This window comes from Gopherus flavomarginatus, chromosome 21 (assembly GCF_025201925.1).
Source record: "Gopherus flavomarginatus isolate rGopFla2 chromosome 21, rGopFla2.mat.asm, whole genome shotgun sequence".
Classification (NCBI taxonomy): Eukaryota; Metazoa; Chordata; order Testudines; family Testudinidae; genus Gopherus; species Gopherus flavomarginatus.
The window spans coordinates 261953-283441 of record NC_066637.1 but is presented as its reverse complement, the minus strand read 5'-3'; the positions used below and the strand labels follow the sequence as shown (position 1 = coordinate 283441).

The following is a 21489-nucleotide window of genomic DNA, read 5'->3' as shown; positions in this document are numbered from 1 at the left end:
ATGGGAAGAGACTGTCTAGGAAGGAGTATAGCAGAAAGAGATCTAGGGGTCATAGTGGACCACAAGCTAAATATGAGTCAACAGTGCGATATTGTTGCAAAAAAAAACAAACATGATTCTGGGATGCATTAACAGGTGTGTTGTAAACAAGACACGAGAAGTCATTCTTCCACTCTACTCTGCGCTGGTTAGGCCTCAACTGGAGTATTGTGTCCAGTTCTGGGCACCGCATTTCAAGAAAGATGTGGAGAAATTGGAGAGCGTCCAGAGAAGAGCAACAAGAATGATTAAAGGTCTTGACAACATGACCTATGAAGGAAGGCTGAAAGAATTGGGTTTATTTAGCTTGGAAAAGAGAAGACTGAGAGGGGACATGATAGCAGTTTTCAGGTATCTAAAAGGGTCTCATCAGGAGGAGGGAGAAAACTTGTTCACCTTAGCCTTTGATGATAGAACAAGAAGCAATGGGCTTAAACTGCAGCAAGGGAGATTTAGGTTGGACATTAGGAAAAAGTTCCTAACTGTCAGGGTAGTTAAACACTGGAATAAATTGCCTAGGGAGGTTGTGGAATCTCCATCTCTGGAGATATTTAAGAGTAGGTTAGATAAATGTCTATCAGGGATGGTCCAGACAGTATTTGGTCCTGCCATGAGGGCAGTGGACTGGACTCGATGACCTCTCGAGGTCCCTTCCAGTCCTAGAGTCTATGAATATGTGAATCTCACCTAAACTAAGTCTAGGCAACCCCTGCTTTTTTAAAAGCAGGTGAACTTCAATCTGTATTTATCTGAGCCTAGGCCTGTGATCTCATCTTGTTTACATGCTTCCTATGGTCAAAGTTTCATCTACCATTTCTCTCCCGTGCATCAGGGGAAAACCAGGCACAGGTGGTGCTGTGTCCATACTCTCTTAAAAGGGCCTGCCCACTCTGTGACGTTGAGTAAGGGTAATCTAGCCCTATAAATTACTTACCATGTGAAATATGTATATTTTTTGGTTACTCACCTGCATGGAATGCCAAACACACTTTGGGACAGCTTTCCTATATGCTCAGTCCCATTAAATAAGAGAATTGATCTGTATATCACTTATTACAAATAGAAATAGTCCTACATAAAACATTTCCAATTAAGTGCTATTCATGATACTAATTCCTCTCAAATAAATCCCTTAAAGCCCAATTCTGCCAACCTTTTTCAAACTGAGGAGTGATAGCACCTTACCCCACAAGAAGTGCCACTGATTTCAACAGGACTACTTGCAAAGTAATGCATTACTCAGCATGAAGAAAGATGGTGGAATCTGGCCCTTATTTATCAATCACTTCTCCACTAAATATCTTACATTTCATTCATAGTCCTGTTAAAGTTGTATCCATAAACCACAGATTAATAATAGACAGGGTTCAGAAAACATGGGGGGGATATACACCTTAAAAGCCTTAATGTGGGTAAAGCAAAGATAGGCCATTCTTCAGTTCATAATTACTTTCTTAACATGCTCTTTGTGAAAGGTCTTACTCTGCGTGACCTGAAAAGCTGACAGTACCAGAAGCTGATCACTCCAGCCTTATACAGTATCATATATGCTAACTTTACAAGTATTTGGATTAAAGTAGACTTCAAAACAATTGGCAAAAATAAAAATTATGACATCAGATTAAGAAAAAGAAATTTAATATCTCATAAGTTCCTTTTATTGTTTGTGGAAAGTTATTTCCCATAATTAAATAAACCAATAATTCTAATGCTTTGACAAGGTTAAAGACCAGGGCAACTGGGATGTAGTCATAACAGAAGGTTAAAAAAATAAACAGCATCTGTTTATATATTTCTGTGCAATTTATCCTCTTAAATTCTATTTTACAGCCGCACTAGAAAAGCTGGAAGAATACTTCAGTATTCGCACCCTGTATTTCATAGCATACCTTGCTTTTGGACTTGGTACAGGCCTGGCTACACTCTCCAGAAATATCTATGTGGTTTTATCTCTATGCATAACTTACGGTATTCTGTTTTCAACACTCTGCACACTCCCTTATTCTCTGTTGTGTGATTACTATCAGAGTAAAAAGGTAAGTTTCCTATGACTACATGTTTTTAAACCATAACGTGCAGAAGTTTCTACACTACTCACAGCTAAGACAACCTTCTGCCAAGGCAGATCACGTTAAACTATACATTTTTGCTCCTTTTCTTTTTCTGCTGCACATACAGTCAGTTAGAATTAACTTGTTTAAAAATCTCTTTCTACTATGTGGCCAGTCCTGGGTAGAAAGGGAACTGAATCTTCTTCCTCTCTATTGATTTTCCTTTGCCCTTCTCCCCTTCCCAGCCTCTCTAATGCTTACTTCTTTTTCCTTCTCCCTTGCCCTCTCCTGTATATTGCTGAGAAGCTAAAGATTTATTTTAAGTTATTTTTTCATAGCTCAGTCTGTCCTGGCCAGGACACTATTAATGCTCCTTTACTGGTGTTTGGCAGAATCTGATTGGGAAGCATAAGAACATAAGAACAGCCATACTGGGTCAGACTAATAGTCCATCTAGCCCAGTATCCTGTCTTCCAACAATGGTCGATGCCAGGTGCTGCAGAGGGAATAAAAAGAACAGGGCACTCATTGAGTGATCTATCCCCTGTTGTCCAGTTCCAGTTTCTGGCAGTCAGAGAATTTGGGACACCCAGAGCATGAGGTTGCATCCATCACCATCTTGGCTAGCAACCACTGATGGATTTATCCTCCATGAACTTATACTTTTTTTAACCCAGTTATACTTTTGGCCTTCTGAACATTGCTTGGCACTGAGTTCCACAAGTTATTGATTCATTGTGTGAAGTACTTCCTTATGTTTGTTTTAAACCTGCTGCCTATTAATTTCATTGGGTTACCCTAGTTCTTGTGTTATAGGAAGGGGTAAATAATACTTCCTTATTCATTCTCTCCTCACCACTTATGATTTTATAGACCTCTATCATATTCCTGCCTCAGTTGTCTCTTTTCTATGCTGAAAAGAAAGCATATCCCAGTCTTCTTAAATCTCTCCTCTTACGAAAGCTGTTCTATACCCCTAATAATTTTGGTTGCCCTTCTCAGTACTTTTTCCAGTTCTAATACATCTGTTTTGGGATGGGACAACCAGAACTGCACACAGTATTCAAGGTTTGGGCGTACCATGGTTTTATATAGTGGCGTTAAGAGATATTCTTATTAGCTATCCCTTTCTTGATGATTCCCAACATTCTGTTTGCTTTTTTAACTGCCGCTGCACTTGAGCAGATGTTCTTCTTCGAGTGCTTGCTCATATCCGTTCCAGTTAGGTGTGCGTGCGCTGCGTGCACGTTCATTGGAAGATTTTTACCCTAGCAACACTCGGTGGGTTGGCTGGGCGCCCCCTGGAGTGGCGCCACCATGGCGCCGGATATATACCCCTGCCAACCCAACCACCCCCCAGTTCCTTCTTACCGCCCTTGTCGGTCGTTGGAACAGTGGAGCGCGGCTTAGCTGATCTCCACCTCACTAGCTACTCATAGTTTTCTTGTTGTTATTGTGTATATAGTTCAAATTTCTATACTTGCTGTTAGTTTATTATTTTCTTTAACACAGTGTATATAGTTAAGAGGGGTTCGGGGATTAGCCTCTTCCCCTCACCTGGTGCCGAGGCCAATGCCCAGTTCACCAGGTTTCAAACTGTGCTCGGCCTGTCACAAGTCGATGCCTACAGGAGATCCTCACAACTCCTGCCTTAAGTGCCTCGGGGAATCCCACCTCGCATATAAGTGCCGCATTTGCAAGGCCTTAAGCCGCGGACCAAAAAGGAGTGGGACTTTCGTCTCAGACAGCTCCTGATGGAGGCAGCTCTTACTCCTCCACCTTCGGCACTGAGCGCCGGACAGTCCGCCCCGGGGAGAGGTGCATCTTCGGCACCGGAGCGCACCGGTACCCCTAAGGCCCCTCGGCACCAACCGTGTCCACACCGCAGTCGGAGCACCCGCCTAAGTCGGACCGCCCGGCACCGACAACTTCAGCACCGTCGATTCCGGTCCCTCAGGAGCCATCAAGTCCAGTGCCTGACAGCTCCCCGGCACGTGCCATGGTTGAGCTTACTATTCCTTCCACGCCGGAGACATTCTCTACGGCAAGGGAACTGATTGCACTGACGGAGTCTGCGCTGCCTCAACCCCCGGCACCACTGGTGCGGGTTATACAGTCCATAGGCAAGCCTGTCCTACTGAGACCATCATCTGTCGGCACCGCTGAGAGGCACCAATCACGATCGCGGTCCCGACGGCGTTCTCGGTCCCATTGCCGATCCCGGTCCCGACGCCGTTCGCAGTCCTGGTACCGTTCTCCATCTCGGTACCGGTCGCACTCGCGGCACTGTTCAGGACCCTGTTCGCCGGCCTGGTACTCTTGGTACCGATCCAGCTCCCGGCACCGCTCCTGGCACCGCACCTCTCGCAGCCGCTCCCGGCGTCGAGATTCGAGGTCCTGGTCAACCTCCTGGCACCATTCCAGTCGCAGGTCCCAGTCTCGTTCCCGGTACCGGTATAGCGCCCGGTACCGCTCTCTGCTGCAGCGTACAGACAGACTACCCAGGGATGGAGACCATTCTCAGGGGTTTTCAGCTCCTCCTTGGCCGTCTCGCCATGCATCTATGTCATCCCAGGCGGACAGTGCTTCCTACGCACAGGACCGTGACTTAGATGTCCCCAGCCGTGTCTTCCAAGAGACCCAAGCTCAGGACCAAGGACCTCATCAGTGGTCCTTCTAGACGCCTTGGGCATATCACCAAGCCCAAGGTGGACCTCCACGCTCCGTACTGTCGGAGCACTGGGTGCCAGAGGCTACTGTTAGTCGCCCCCCTCCTGCGGGTACGGAGGACGCTCCTATTCAGGCACCAGACCCTCAGGTCCCACCGGAGCCGGACGTCGCCCAAGTCCACGAGACAACAGAGGACCCAATTGTCCCTGGCCTTTCCTCTTCCTCTTCTCTAGATGAAGCGGTGGCGGGGACATCCTCCTCGGGTCCTCCTCCAATTGGCCTAAGGTCACATCAAGACCTCCTGAGATGGGTGGCCCTGAATATGAACCTCCAGGTGGAGGAGGTTGCGGAGATAGAAGACCCGGTGGTAGATATTTTGTCGACTGACACTCCCACAAGGGTGGCCTTACCATTTATTCGGACGATCCAAGCAAAGGCTGATCCCATCTGGCAGTCTCCAGCATCTATTCCGCCCACGGCTAGGGGAGTTGAGAAGAAGTACATGGTGCCCTCTAAGAGGTACAAGTACCTGTACGTACACCCTCCTCCCTGCTCCCTCGTCGTCCAATCGGTTAACAAAAGGGAGCGCCATGGCCAGAAAGCCCCTGCCCCAAAAGCAAAGGGGGCTAGACACATGGATTTATTGGGACGTAAAATCTGCTCTGCGAGGGACCTCCAACTCAGGGTGGCAAACCAACAAGCCCTGCTTAGCTGCTATAACTATAACACCTGGGCGGCGGTTGAGAAATTCGCAGAGTTAGTCCCCCAAGAATCGCGTCAAGAGTTTGTGGCCCTTTTGGAGGAAGGAAAGAAGGTGGTGGGAACTTCTCTCCAGGCCTCATTAGACGCAGCCGACTCCGCAGCCAGAACTCTGACTTCAGGAATTGCCATGAGGCGAATATCATGGCTTCAGGTGTCAGGCCTTCCTCCTGAATTGCAGCATACAATACAAGACTTGCCCTTCGAAGGTCAGGGCCTATTTTTGGAAAAGACTGATCCTAGGCTGCAGAGTCTGAAGGACAATAGGGTGATCATGCGCTCGCTTGGGATGCACATACCGCAGACTCAGCGCAGACCCTTCCGGCCCCAGCCTCAGCGCCCTTACCCCCCGCCTAGACAGTGGCAGGACTTCGGCAGGAGGCGTGGCCGAGGCAATCGTAGACGGCAGTCCAGACCCCAAGGGGGTCAGAATAACAGCCCCGCCAAACCACCTGCGAGACTTAAATCAAGCCTTTGAAGGTGCGCCCGAGGGCGCTGTACCAGTTGTTCAACAGGATCCTTTCCCTTCCTTTTGCAACCGCCTCTCCTTTTTCCTCCCTGTGTGGACTCAACTAACTTCAGATCGTTTGGTCTTAGCACGGTAGAATTTGGATACCGCCTTCAGTTTATTTCCACACACCCCCTCCCACTCCCCATCCTCGTCCCTCTTCAGGGACCCCTCTCACGAGCAAATCTTCTTGCAGGAGGTACGGTCCCTCCTTGCCATGGGAGCTATAGAGGAGGTACCGGAGGACTTGAGGGGCAAGGGGTTCTACTCCCGCTATATCCATTCTAACTTGTAATCTAGTGGTTAGGGTATTTACCCAGGATGTGGAAGACTGACACTTCAAATCCCCCTCTGTCTGATGAGAAGAGATTTATTTTTTTGAACACCGGGTAAAGGCCATTTATTTAACATGTAATTTAAAGGGCTATTTTTAGAGGGTTTTTGCTGAGACCCACCCATCTCCTTTTCTGGCACTTAAATAGAGAATTAAACAGAAAGAAGGAGGGAATAATGGTTTAATTTAAAAAATTTAAGCCAGCAATCTTTGCTTACACTGACTGCTACAGGGGACGGAACAGAAGGATCTTAATACGACCTCAGGGCTTTTTTGCATGCTATGGCTTTCACCCTGAGGAATTACGAACAAGAAGCTTAGTTCTGCCCACACACTTAACACCCAAAGGTATAAGACAGAAATACAGTAACCAGAATATAACCAGAACCCGGCAAGTGTTTTTTTATTCTATTAGGGCTCACCTTATCGGAGCACGAACCCCAGGGGCCGCGGTGAAGTGAGGAAGGAGGGGCTAAGCACTCTGGTGGCGCTGCTCCTAGTTTGCTGCAACCATCCGGAGTCCGATGTCCAAGCTAGGAGGGTCCCATCTGGGGTGCCAGAAACTGTTACTGAAATGTTGGGTTTGCCTTGCTGAGAGCCAGTGACAGGCAGACAGGGATAAGGAAAGGTTGCTTTATTCTGCAGAAGAAAGGAGAGTGTTGTACATTGGTACAAAGACTATACTTCATACAAAAGCCAAGAATTTTTTTATACACATTTACACACAGGCTTTGGTTGTGTTAGCATTTGATTGGTGGTTAGCAAACCCTGCACTTCTGCAATCTGCTCAGCAAAAAACGGCTTAGGACCAGCTTCAACTGCCTTAAGACCAATAAGAGAAGACAGTTCAAAAGTTCAGGCTACTGTGTCCGTGAGGTGTTCAATTTTTTTTAATGGTTGCCAGCTATTATAAGGCTACTAGCTGTTTGGGGATCGCTGCTGACTGTCACACAACTAAAAGTTATAAGGAAGCACCTTATCTGGCTGTTTTGTGTGAACTCGCATGCAGGTTTAAGTTAACCTTATCCTGGCAAAAGCAGATGTTCTGAGAGGCCATCTATTGGATTGGGCCCCCGCACTCAATCTAGGCAGTTGAGCACCTATCTTCTCCTGGATAATTAATCACAGGCGGAGATAGGTGCCTTTTTACAGCCCAGACTTAGGCACCAAATGTCAAGAGTGGAACAGGGCTTGGCATGCATCCTTCTCATAGACTTCTCCCATTGGCTAGCATAGGTGGCTCCCTGCCTAGCAGGGCTGGCTTTGTGGATTGCTTCTATGGTGCCTCTCTCTTCCCATTCATTGTATAGGAGGCTGGGTGCCCAACTCAGGCTTTGTGGACCACAGTGGTGTTCCTGTGACTTTCTAGGTGCCTAAAAGTTAGGAGCATCACAACACCTAAATCCCTTTTGTGGATCTGGGCTACGGAATCTCTAAAAATGTTTTTTTGACACCCCGGCACAATACAGCAAAAGGGAACTACTATGCATGTCTCAACAGAAATACTATTCCTGCAGGAGATATATACTGGCTGGATGGCAACCCTAAATCTCAGGTAAACTTCATTACTGCTGGAGCACTTACTACAGCTGTCAGCAAAAAGTTACCTAAGCATTTCCATCGTAAATCACTTTGCAGTTACTCATATTTTTTCAAATTTGCATTATTAAGGGTGAATTTTTCCAAGTCTAATTTTTGCCCAAGGAAAAACTTGTTCTATTGTTTGCACAAAAGCAGTTCATTTTTGAGAAGGAGGGGTGACCAATTATTTAAAAAGACCCTAAAATATGTAACTTTTATATGACCAGTTTAGCAATGTTTTGAGGTGAAATATGAAATTTGGTAGTTAATAGCTGTGAGGAAGGAGAAGTGTCTTACAGTGCCCTTGTGAAAATCCATTTGCCTTGTCACCAAGTTGTGAGGGTTTGAAAAGAGTAGCCTGTACGTGCCTGATAGCTTTTGAACAATGGCTGAAATTTTAATGTTGACATTTCCTGACTTTTGAGTGCTTAACTCTGTAACCCTAACATTATTGTGATGCTGTACAATATTCTACATGAACTATATTTGTGACCCTTTCTGCATGCTCATACAGAGGAGAGACAGTGTAAGGATTCCTGGCTCCTCACATCACAGGGAGGAAAGCAGTTTCCACAGGGATGCTACTTTCTCTTTTCCCCTGCACAGGTGATGGGCCAGGATGGGGAATAAAGAGAACCTTGGATATGCAATGTCCTCCAATACGCTAGTCAAGTGAACTGATGTGCCAGGAAAGTAATCTATACTATCTGTAGTGCTAGCACAGATTATTTCCTCCCCTAGAGCAAGGGGATACCCAAATTATGATTCTCTGAGTCACAATCAGTTTCCTGGCCTCTGCATTTCCAACCCCAAACATTAAAAAAATAAATCATGAGATTGGCTTTAAAATCATGGGTTTTTTAAAAATAATTAATTTGTGATTATTTTTATTTGCCTTCTGGGTTTTTAGATTCTAGGCTACACTAGGATCACATTTTCAAGATTTTCTCTGCAACCATGAGGGCTAGAAACTTCCTTTATATATACACAAAAACTCAGATTCTCGCATATTAACATCACTCTTGAAGCTTGGGAAACACTTTTTGTTACAAGACTCCCAATAAAATTGTGAGAGTTGGCAAGATTGTTGTGTGCTTCTGTGGGCAGACAACAATGCATTGCCTCTTCCTCAGGGCTTGTGGCAAAGCCACAAATGGGCCCTAAATTATTAGACCTTGGTTGCACAACAGAGGATTGTATGCAGGCATACAGGATCACAAAGCACTAAAGTAATGGAGTTCCATTGGGAGAAACTCTATGCCAGGTGGCAGGTTTCAGAGTGGAAGCCGTGTTAGTCTGTATCAGCAAAAACAATGAGGAGTCCTTGTGGCATCTTAGAGACTAACACATTTATTTGGGCATAAGCTTTTGTGGTCTAAAACCCACTTCATCAAATGCGTGGAGTGAAAAATACAGTAAGCAGTATATATATTTTCATGTGCTGTAATATAGGTACTGCTCACTGTATTTTTCACTCCACGCATCTGATGAAGTGAGTTTTAGCCTACAAAAGTTTATTCCCAAATAAATTTGTTAGTCTCTAAGGTGCCACAAGGACTCTATGCCAGGTGTAACTCTTTGCAGGATCAGGCCCTGTTTAGTAGTATTGACAGGTCTTGGAACCACTTGCACACTGGATAAACGGACCTACCCTATTAAAGCTCACACAAATCCTCGTGTCAAATACTCTCAAACAGTTAGAATTTAATCTTAGTAAACTTTCTCCTGCATTAATTTTACAAGTGACATGAACTGAACAGCACACATCTGTATTCACCTCGTTGGATACAAATATTTTTCCAAAAGTCTTAGCATGTTAATAAAGATGCAAACATGATGTAGAAAAAGATGCAAAAATTTAAGGAAAGGGGGGGAATTGGCATCTTACATTAACTCAAGCAGAATGTAATATTAAATAAGGACATTAGACAATTTTACAATTTAAATTATTTTACTCAAAAATAGATATTTTGTTCTTTTAGAATCCCACTGTTAAATTCTCGTTTCCCCATTTACACTTAAACAATAACTGAGTTAAACATGGGTCACTATATACAACAGTAGCTGAGAAGACATAAAGCCTGTGTTTATCGGCATCATCGGCTAGGGCAATTGTCAAATTCAGATTCCTGGGTAACTGGAATTAAATTAGCTTTTTATACATTATAAATTGTAAATCTTGTTTCTTTTTTGATCTATTCCTATTATTATTACATTAAATATTTCAAACCTTGTTAATATTGACCAGAGACCTTTACAGAATTCATAGCTTTCCTAAGCATCTGTAGAGCAAAAATGACATGATTCTGGTACCTTCTTTGTGAATACAGGGTTCTGCATAACATCCGTGAAAACAGACCAATCTTATTAATTTAATTCTACTGCTTGTTAGAAAAGACAGGAATGGTAGCACAGAGAGTGGAGCTGTTGGTTTGCAGGTCCAGGAAGGCAGTAAATGCATCAGTTTACATTTGGAAGTTATTTTCTCCACTGCAAGAGTTAAAAAATAGTTTAATTAAATGAAGGCTTAAAATCTGCAAAAAAAATGGATGGCTGTAGCTCCCTCCCACTCAGGGACTTTTCTGCTTGTTACTGTGAGTGAATTTCAGGTAATGAGTATTAACATTATCAGTCATTGTTCTAGTTAATGGGCTAGAAGTGTCTGTTGGAATAGTTGTGTATTTATCCTTCTGTTGTTTAACTAGTAAGTGTTTGGCTGTACATATTGGGCCCAATCTTCCTTCTATTGGTATCAGTGGGACTTTTACAAATCACTTCTATGGTAGCAGGATCAACCCCACATTCAGAATTTCCAATGGGAGCTTTATCACATTAAGAATTCTATTCTCCAATTGATGTTGACCAGAGAGAAACAACTTTTCGTAGCATTAATGGTACTGATATACTTGTATTAAGGGGAGAAAGATTCCCCAGCAGATCAATTCAGGAAATGTTGGAGTTTCAAAAGGTAAAGAAGATCATTTCCCTTTCTGCTGAGCTGTGTTTCCTTTATGCACAACTGCTTTCTCCTATGGCAGGGGTGGGCAAACTCCACCCGCGGGCCAGATCCAGCCCCTCAGGGCTTTGGATCCAGCCTGCAGGATTACCCCTCATGGCACTGCGGGCCCTGCAACGCTCTCAGAGGCGGCCCTCGGGCAGGGGGGCAGAGGGCTCCACGTGCGTTGCCCTTGCCTCCAGGCACCAACCCCACGGCTCCCATTGGCCAGGAATGGGGAACCCCGGCCAATGGGAGCTTTCGAGGAGGTACCAGGAGGCACAGCAAGGCCAGCACACACAGAGCCCTCCAACCCCTCCCCCAGGGGCTGCAGCGCTTCCTGGAGTGGCTCAGGGCCGGAACCAGGGCGGGCAGGCAGGGAGCCTGCCCTGGCCCTGGTTTGCACTGCTGCTACCCTGGTGCTGCTTAGCCAGAGCTTGAACCCCTCCTGCACCCTGCCCCACAGCTCCCTGCCCTAAGCCCCCTGCCTGCACCTTGCACCCTTCCTGCAACCCCACTCCCTTCCCTGAGTCCCCTCGTACACCCTGCATCCCTCCTACATCCCAACCCCTTGCCCTGAGCCCCCTTCTGCACCCCACACCCCTCCTGCACCCCAACCCTCTGCCCTGAGCCCCCTCATATACCCCGCATCTCTCCTCTGCCTCAGTGCCTTGCCCTGAGCCCCTTCCTGCACACCGCACCCCGTCCCACACCTCGCACTCTCTCCTGCACCCCAACCTCCTGTCCCGGCCCTGCATACAATTTCCCCACTCAGATGTGGCCCTCGGCCCAAAAAGTTTGCCCACCCCTGTCCTATGGCATTGCCTGGGTGTTCCGGCATTAAGGGAATATTCCAGAGAAGAGATCAGTTTGCTAATTAGGGCTGTTGATTAATCACAGTTAACTCATGCAATTAATCACAATTAATTTTTTGAGTTAATTACACTGTTAAACAATAGAATACCAATTGAAATTTATTAAATATTTGTGGGTGTTTTTCTCCATTTTAAAATATATCAATTTCAACTGCAACACAGAATACAAAGTGTACAGTGCACACGTTATATTATTTTTATTACAAACATTTGCACTGTAAAAATGATACCAGAAATTGTATTTTTCAATTCACCTCATACAATCAAAAAGTATCAGGATTGGAAGGGACCTCAGGAGGTCATCTAGTCCAACTCCCTGCTCAAAGCAGGACCCCAATCCCCTACTAAATCATCCCAGCCACGGCTTTGTCAATCCAGGCCTTAAAAACCTCTAAGGAAGGCGATTCCACCACCTCCCTAGATAACCCATTCCAGTGCTTCACCCCCTCCCAGTGAAAAAGTTTTTCCTACTATCCAACCTAAATCTCTCCCACTGCAACTTGAGACCATTACTTCTTGTTCTGTCATCTGCTACCACTGAGAACAGTCTAGATCCATCCTCTTTGGAACCCCCTTTCTGGTAGTTGAAAGCAGCTATCAAATCCCTCCTCGTTCTTCTCTTCTGCAGATTAAATAATTCTCGTTCCTTCAGCCTCTCTTCATAAATCATGTGCTCCAGTCCCCGAGTCATTTTTGTTGCCCTCCGCTGGACTCTTTCCAATTTTTCCACATCTTTCTGTAGTGTGGGACCCAAAACTGGACACACTACTCCAGATGAGGTCTTATACAAGTACTGTAGTGCAGTCTCTTTATCATGAAAGTCCAACATACAAATATAGGGTTTTTTGTTACATAACTGCACTCAACACCAAAACAATGTAAAACTTTAGAGCCTGCATGCCCACTCAGTCCTACTTCTTGTTCAACCAATCGCAAAGAGAAACCAGTTTGTTTACATTTATGGGAGATAATCCTGCCCACTTCTTAATTACAATGTCACCTGAAAGTGAGAACAGGCATTCACACGGCACTGTTGTAGCTGGCATCACAAGATACTTACGTGCCAGATGTGCTAAAGATTCACATGCCTCTTCATGCTTCAGCCATTGTTCCAGAGGACATGTTTCCATGCTGATGACACTTGTTAAAAAAATAATGCATGAATTAAATTTGTGACTGAACTCCTTGGGGAAGAATTGTATGCCTTCTGATCTGTTTTACCCGCATTCTGCTATATATTTAATGTTATAGCATTCTTGACTGATGACCCAGCACATGTTGTTCATTTTAAGAACACTTTCACTGCAAATTTGACAAAATGCAGAGAGGATACCAATGGGAAATTTCTAAAGATAGCTACAGTACTTGACCCAAGATTTAAGAATCTGAAGTGCCTTCTAAAATCTGAGAGGGATGAGGTGTAGAACATGCTTTCAGAAGTCTTAAAAGAGCAACAGTCTGAGGCAGAAACTACAGAACACAAACCACCAAAAAAGAAAATCATTCTTTTGCTGGTGGCATCTGACTCAGATGATGAAAATGAACATGCGTCGATGCACACTGCTTTGGATAGTTATCGAGCAGAACCTGTTATTAGCATGGACACATGTCCTCTGAAACGGTGGTTGAAGCATCAAGGGACATACGAATTTTTAGCACATCTGGCATGTAAGTATCTTGCAACGCCAGCTACAACAGTGCCATGCAAATGCCTGTTCTCACTTTCAGGTGATGTAAATAAAAAACAGGCAGCATTACCTTCTGCAAATGTAAACAAACTTGTTTGTCTGAGCAATTGGCTGAACAAGAAGTAGGACTGAGTAGACTTGTAGGCTCTAAAGTTTTACATTGTTTTATTTTTCAATGCAGGGTTGTTTTTTTACATAATTCTACATTTGTAAGTTCAATTTCATGATAAAGAGATTGTACTAGAGTACTTGTATTAGGTGAATTGAAAAATACTATGTCCTGCTTATTAGTGCAAATATTAGTAATAAAAAATAAATATAAAGTGAAACTGTAAACTTTGGATTGTGTTGTAACTGAAATCAATATATTTGAAAATGTAGAAAACATCCAAAAATATTTAAATAAATGTTATTCTATTATTAACAGCTAATCACAATTTTTTTTAAATCACTTGACAGCCCTAGTGCTAATATGATGAAGTACTTAACTCAGTACAGTTTACAGATTCCCTCAAACCAGTGGTTTTCAACCTGCGGTCCTTGGACTCATGAGGGTCTGCAGACCCTACGATTTCCAAACGGGGCCACACCTCTATTTGAAAAAAATTAGGGCTCCTCAAATGAAAAAAGATTGAAACATGGCTGCCCGAGGTGGGGGGGGCAAGTGGGGCAATTTGCCTCAGGCCCCAGGCCTTGCAGGGACCCCACGAGCCCCGGCGGCGGTCCGGGTCTTCAGCAGTAGGGGGCCCTTCAGTGCTGCAGAAGATGTGGCATGACTGAACAGTCCCCTGCTGCGGAAATGCCCCACGAGCCCTGGCCTGGCAGCGGTCCTGGTCTTCGGCGGTGGGGAGCCCTTCAGTGCTGCCGAAGATGCGGAGCGACTGAAGGCACCCCGCCGCCAAAATGCCGCCAAAGACCCGGACCGCTGCTGGGTGAGTAAAAGCCCCGCAGCTCCCCTGCTTTGCCCCAGGCCCCCTGAATCCTCTGGGCAGCCCTGGGTTAAAAACCACTGCTTCAAACCACTACTACATTCTCAACAATACTGATGTAAATCAAACAACTATTGGGGACAGTAATTCCCTACAATGCTAGGTTTGGAAAATCAATGTGTCCGCCTCTGTTAAATGTAGGGGATGCTGCATATGGATGTTCATTATTGGAAGTCTCATCTTGCGGGTTTGCCTTTAGCATATTGTTTTACCGTGTTAACAATTTGCATATTTTGCTCTGGTTTGCTAAACTACTCTCTATTTCTTTCCCTTTGAACAGTTCGCAGGATCGACTCTGGATGGTACCAAGAGGGGAATGGGCATGGATATCTCTCTTCTGAGCTGCCAGTATTTCCTAGCTCAGCTGCTTGTTTCGATAGTGATGGGACCCATAACTGCAGTGGTGGGCAGCGCTAATGGGGTGATGTATTTTGCCAGCCTCACGTCTTTCATTGGCTGTTTGTTTTCCTCCCTGTGTGTCACGTATGAGATCCCCGCCGCCGAGGCGGTGGCCGAGGAGCAGCAGCCCTTGGTGCTGAGCGCGTGAGGGCGGGATCCGCCGGTGGAGGGGCCGGGCCGGGCCAGACCCGTTGCTCGCTACAATAAAAGGAACTCAGACAAGCGGCCCTCCTGATTGCTCCAGGCAGCAGGTGCCGCGTGCCCCGCGGGAGGCTGCCTCGGTCCCCAGGGCACTGCCCTCGGCTGCAGGGCAGGAGCAGTGGGGCGCGGCTGTCACGACGGATTAGCGCCTCCTATTGGGCCACCGCCGGGTTACTCGCTGGTAGCCAATGGACTGCGAGAGTGTTGTGACATCACCTCTGATTGGCTCTGAGATTGCATGCCCTCCCTCAAAGGGGGCGGGGTGCCGGACTTGACTAACTGTAGTGCTCCGTCTATCCACTCCGCCCCCCCATTGTGCTGGTCGGTAGCAGCTGCCCCCGCCCCCAGAGGCCATATCCGGGCTTCTCTCGCAGCGCTCCGCAGGCACTGGTGTCGAGTGAGTCTGCGGGAGCCTGGAGAGCGGGGCTGAGCCGCTGGGTCCCTCCGCCTGCCAGGGGCATGGGGCACCCTGGGCCGTGGGGTGGGGGTGGGTCTTAAGAATTCATGCAAAGTCATGAACAAAGGCTTGGTGGTGCGCCTGGTATATGGAGGATCGCAACAGAAAACCTGTTGTCTTTTAAAATAACCAAATAATTTGCGTTGAAAAACATGTTGAGTTACCTAGAAGTTTTTCAACTGGTTTGTGACATGCTCCAACCAATCCAGTGTTTGATTCTCTTACTGTTCAAACCAACAAGCTTTTCATTACGGCTGGTGGGGAGTGGGGCTAGCAGCCCACCTGCTCTAAATACTTGCTGTCCCCTGCTCGTTTGTTCTTTGCAGCCACTATACAACAGTAGGGTTTGTGGCACAGCCACCAAAGGCAAGCCAGAGAGCTACATGTCCTCCGTGATCATTTTTCATGAGCAGATGTGCTGAAGAAAAGAGCACATACCTGTCATAATAGATTTCAATGTGCATAGAAGTCTAGCCAAATATTCCAAAGGCTTCAGGGAAAAGTAACCTGCTCTTAGACAGCAACAGTAGATTATTTTTTATGATGGAATCAAAGTCTGTACTCTGCCATGACATAGCTGTAAGACCATCTCAATGTATTTACATTATTTAAGCCAGTTTTGCTCTACCACCATTAAGGGTCTTCAGTAAAGAAGGCTACGCATTCTGCACTAGCTGTGATTGAGGGATGCAGAAACTAGGGGTTTGTTAGTGCAACATGGTGTATGTGCAACACTTAACAAGCCCTGCCTGCCCTTACCGATGTGTACCATGGTATTCTCTATCGGCACCTGAAAGAGGCAAAAGACCATCAATAAATCCCCTGCTACTCCCAGCAACAGAGCAAGGGGCCACCCCATTGCAACAAGTCCCTGAAATACTGCATGGAATACACCCTGGAGGAGGCTGGGATCTTGTGAACAGAGCCTCTTGAGCTGGTGGAGACACCGTACAGCAGTCCCAGGCAGAGAGAAAGTTGGGCCTTGTCCATGTGATACTCCCCTCCCTGGGGTAAAGACCTTGCCCTGGCTCCAGGCCTCCCTCCCTGCCCTCAGGAGAAGGTAGTTTATCAAGGCCATATGTCCATAACTCTAGCTTTAAAACTCAAGAGCACATGGAAGGTGGAGCCCTGACTCAGTTGACAGAGATGAGAATCTGAGAGTTGTAGTTTGAAAACCCCAAGGGAATCATGGGAGCTTAGTTGCAAGACCTGCCTCACCTCTTCCACACACCCCCCCGCCCCAAATCAGAAGAGATGTAGATTCTTACCCTCTCATGAGCTTCTGCACACCTCCCCCATCCCTATTGTCTAAGGGGATCCTAGGAATTGAAGTTTACAAGCATATTCTCCCCACCCCCAAAACCAAAACACTTCCCAGGGGATCGGGAGCTATGGTCTGGGATTTAGGTAACGTTCAACCTCCTAGAACCACAGGTGAGATCACCTGTGTAAATTATTTCAGGTCACTGTTCCCGATGGAATGCTGTTAGCATATTGGGGCAAGTAGCTTCCAGTAACTGTTTCTGGTCAGACACTATTACAGTGAGTACCAGGACAAATAACTTTCTGTTAGTGGTTCTAGTTCAGGGGTCAGCGGCAACCTTTCAGAAGTGATGTGATGAGTCTTCATTTATTCACTCTAATTTAAGGTTTCACGTGCCAGTAAAACATTTAAACATTTTTAGAAGGTCTCTTTCTATAAGTCTATAATATATAACTAAACTATTGCTATATGTAAAGTAAATAAGGCTTTAAAATGTTTAAGAAGCTTCATTGAAAATTAAAATGCAGAGCCCCCTGGACCAGTGGCCAGGACCCAGGCAGTGTGAGTGCCACTGAAAATCAGCTCAAGTGCTGCCTTTGGCACACGTGCCATAGGTTGTCTACCCCTGTTCTAGTTGAATACCATTAGAGCTTTTACTAGGGTAACAACTTCTGCTTGCTGTTTCCCAATCCTTAGGCCAGTAGGAAAGGAAGTGGGGATTGCAGTGACAGACTGTGCCCTGAGTGGGTGGTGCTATTATAAGGCAAAGATTGTAGGAGGAGGTGGTGCCCGCACTGGCACTGGGAGCCACTGATTTCACAGTGAGAGGGTGAAGACAAAAGATTAATATGGTGCTGCCTGCCATGCTCTGACAGGCCCTGTTGCATCATGGACATTGTAGTCCCATCCTGGGTGTTCCGGTCCCCACCCTGTTGTGCCTTGTGACTTGTCGGGTGATCTCCAGTGGGGGTATTGGGTTATTTTGGGTTTTGCAGATTCCAGCCCAGAGTCGCTCCCTAGAGTGTTGCCTTAACCCCGCCCTCAGCTGCAGCCTGCCTCTCCTCCCCCCAGGAATCCATGTGAACATCTGGCTTTAACACTAGTCCTGGGCCTGGAAACATCCAGTGACTGCATGTGTTTGCAGGAGCAGGGCCAAACTCTTTATGGGCCCAGGTGTAAAGGTCAGGTTTCTTCCTTTATACATCAAGGTTCTTTGAATTGCTGAACAGAAAGTCTGCAGCATAAACACATTTTCCAGTAAATGTTAGTTAATATATGATGCTACTAAGTGCACCAAGACAAGTAGCCTTAAAAGGTGTTTGTGAGAAACTGGGGGTCACGTGTTAGCATAATCAGAGTAGCTTGATTAGCTCCTAGGCAGGTCTTTCCATTCACAGATTCAAAGGAAGGAGTGTGTCTTCAGGTAGTGACTCTGTGGGTGCTCTGGGGCCCACACACCAATGGAAAAAAATTGTGAGTGCTCAGCACTCACCAGCCACAGCTGTTCGGCGGCTGGGGGAAACGCTTGGGGGAGGATGGAGAGCAGCAAGTGGCAGGCAGCACGGGCCTCAGGGGAGGGGTTGGGGCAGGAAGAGGGAGTGAGAGTGTGGCCTTGGGAGCCAGGGCCAGGAAGGCCAGAGGGAGGGCCTTGGGGAGGAGCGGGGGTGAAGCACCCCCAGGGAAAAATAAAGCTTAGCGCCTAAGATAGGTGAGGAAAACAAGCAGAGGATTTTTTCTGACAGCCACTTGCTAGTAGTTGGTGTGTGTGACGGAGACTTTATGGAGTGCACAGCAATATCATTGCCTTACTGGCTTTGATTTTTTATTTCAATAATTTTTATCCCTATGGTATGGCTTATAAATGCTACATAACATCAAATCACTTATTTTGTAGTAAATATATATAAAGCAGCCAAAAAAATTCTCATGAATCAGGATAATAATGTGGAAACTAATACTTGACATTAAAGTGAAGAGATTTGGTTTTATTAGTAAATATTCACGCCACCCAAGAATAAAAACTTTCACAGAAGTTTCAAATTATTAATAAAATGCTTATAAAATACCTTTCAAACTAAACTTGTTTTCAAGCAATAGCCAAAGGTCTCTGTTTATGCATTTCAGACAATTATTACCCTATATTTAACTGATGCCTAATGTGAGGCTTTAAAATGTCTCTTTGAATTAAAATGTAGTCTCCCATGCTCCAGGCAGGATCTAGCTGCTCTGAGAGACGATCTGTGTGCCTCCATGTCACACACACAGACCCCGGTCTCCCATGGCCTGAGCAAGATCTATCTGCTGATATCCATGATCCCGGCCATACTGGAAAGGATTCATATGGCCTGCCAGGCTCAGGAGCCATTCCTCACACCCTCCATCTTCGTAGAGAGTTTGGGGAGACTTTATTGCTGTAAATGGGTCACAGTGTGAGTGGCCAGTCGCTTGTCTATGGGGCCGTGAGGTCTGGGACCAACAAGGGTGGACTGGTCATAACTTTGGGCTGAAAAGAAGTAGGGCTGGGACTAGAGATTTCTAGACCTGCACTATCACCCCACAGGTCCCTTACTGCAGCACCCAAAATCCTCGCTCAGGGTCCAGGTCTCATTGTACTCGGCATTGCACGGACGATCAGAGAGACAGAGGGATGTATATGGAGCTAGATGAGCGTGTAAGGCATGCAGATGGGTGGAGGGGTGTATATGGCATATAGTGGGATATATGGAGGGCTGAAGGGTAGGAGAGACGGCTGAAGGGATGGATGATGATGTCACAGTCCGGCAGTTTGGTGTGTTCAGCTCATGGCTGCTGGCCCTGTCACCTCCGGGCCCCCATTTCCTGCACCATCTCTGACTCTCACTCTAACTCTTGCAGCCCACACCCAGCAGAGCCTGGCTCTGCAAGAGTACACTGGTGCTACTTCCAGTGCATACACTCATTGCACAAACTACCTGCCCTCATCCAACCTCCAGCTGGAGCCACAGCCTAAGGCCCAGCTGAGCCTGGCAGCCAGCAACCCAAACATGTAGAGACCCTGGTGACTGAGGAATGGGAGTGTGCCTCATCTTCTCTGTAGCACCATGGCACTGTTGCACCATAGTGACTACCTGCAGAGCACAAAACTGACTCAGTGGGGTGGGCAAAGCTGGGATGGGGATGTAGCATTACAAGCTGCACGACGTACCAGTTTCCTACCGCTAGCAGTTACTGACACCTAGTTTTATTTTGTTTTGTTTTACTGTCCTGTCACCATCTGCTACACCCACAATTTCCCATTCCTGGGTCTAGGGGTAGGGATTTGTGGCAGATGGATTGAACCTTTCACAATTTCTACTTTTGTGAAATCTCTATTTTAAATGGGACACTCATAAAATTAGATTTTTCTAATACTTTTTTTAAATTAGAAAAATCTTGTTTTACTTGTATCCAAATTTTAAAAAGATTTCAGAGCAGTAGCCAATTGTGACAGGAGGAGCCACTCTCAGCACCTCCCTGGTCCAGAGGTAGCCATTCATGACAACCAGCAATTCAGGCACCAGTGTTAAAAATAGTAAATGACAGTCACAATAAAAACAGGAAAAGTTACAAGAGTAAGATAACTCAGGTTTTTTTGAAAAGTAAAGAATGAAAAGGTGTGAAACTACATTACAGGAGATTACAGGAAAGGGTAGCCAATTCAGGCAATCAGAACAGCAGAGAAGACCAATTTGTGACCATCCCTATGGTGATATGTCATTTGTATGTAAACACCTCCTGAATAAAGACAGTGTTTAAGGATGGGAGTGTATGGGGGGGGGGGGGAGGAAGGAAGCTCACATCATTTCAGAGAGGGCAGAGCAGCCTTGTCTAGACGTTTTGCCCCCCACCGCCTCGCCTGCCTTCTGCCCTTTTTACTGCACATGTTCAGCTCACTCCTTGCACTTCTCTGGAAATTGCCAGACAATGAACAGGCCAGGGAGGGGGAAAATTCCTGCTCCAATCCAAAATTGCTGGGTACCCCAGCCTGGCTGGAGTTGGTGTGATATCCTAGCAGAGTCAGTTTTTCTCCCTGATGGATTATGATTTTCTCCATTGCAGTTAGTTGCACTTTATCTGCTTCCCAACAGCCGCTCAGCAGGTTCTCTAGGCGACATCTCATTGCTTCACATAAAACTTGCTTCCCTTTGGGTCTGTATGTTCTGGAGTATTTGGTATCAAATACTGTGCCGACTTGGGCCGGTGCTGGGCAAGCTGACGGTTGTAAATTTTGGATGAAGAACGCTCTATGTTAAATAAAATTACCCTGTGACGAACAGCGGCATTTGGCTCTTTTGTTAAAAGTGTGAAATAGCAACCAGGGGTCACTGCCCAAATAGGGGGCGGGGGGCGAAGTGGAGAGACACACACACACAGCACTGTCCCACCTGCGACACCCCAACACCTTGAGTCCCCAAATCCTTGTACCTGCCATCACTTATTAATAGTGCCTCCCTCCACTCCTTACAGCAATCCAAGTTGCAGAGAGTTGACGTTCTGGAGATCACCATGTAGCACATGGAGAGCCTGCAGCAGAGCAACACCCTGAATAATGACTCCCTGGCCCCTCATTGTCTCCCATGGGCTGGTGAGGAGCATCTTGGGGAAGGGTCTGTCGGTCACAATGCAACCCAGAGGGAGGGTCCATGCCTCCTATCAGACTC

The 21489-nt window shown here is 46.2% G+C and overlaps 1 protein-coding gene across 3 annotated transcripts in view; it reads left to right on the top strand.

The window, feature by feature from the left end:
* Positions 1-21102, top strand: part of SLC45A1 (solute carrier family 45 member 1) — a 201903-nt gene extending 180801 nt beyond the window's left edge. For all 3 annotated transcript variants that reach the window (XM_050931827.1, XM_050931828.1, XM_050931829.1), the window contains 2 exons: positions 1870-2075; positions 14770-21102. In XM_050931827.1, the coding sequence (XP_050787784.1) occupies positions 1870-2075; positions 14770-15036 (473 nt within the window). In that variant the 3' untranslated portion in view covers positions 15037-21102. The remainder of the gene's footprint in view (positions 1-1869; positions 2076-14769) is intronic.
* Positions 21103-21489: the final 387 nt, after the last annotated feature.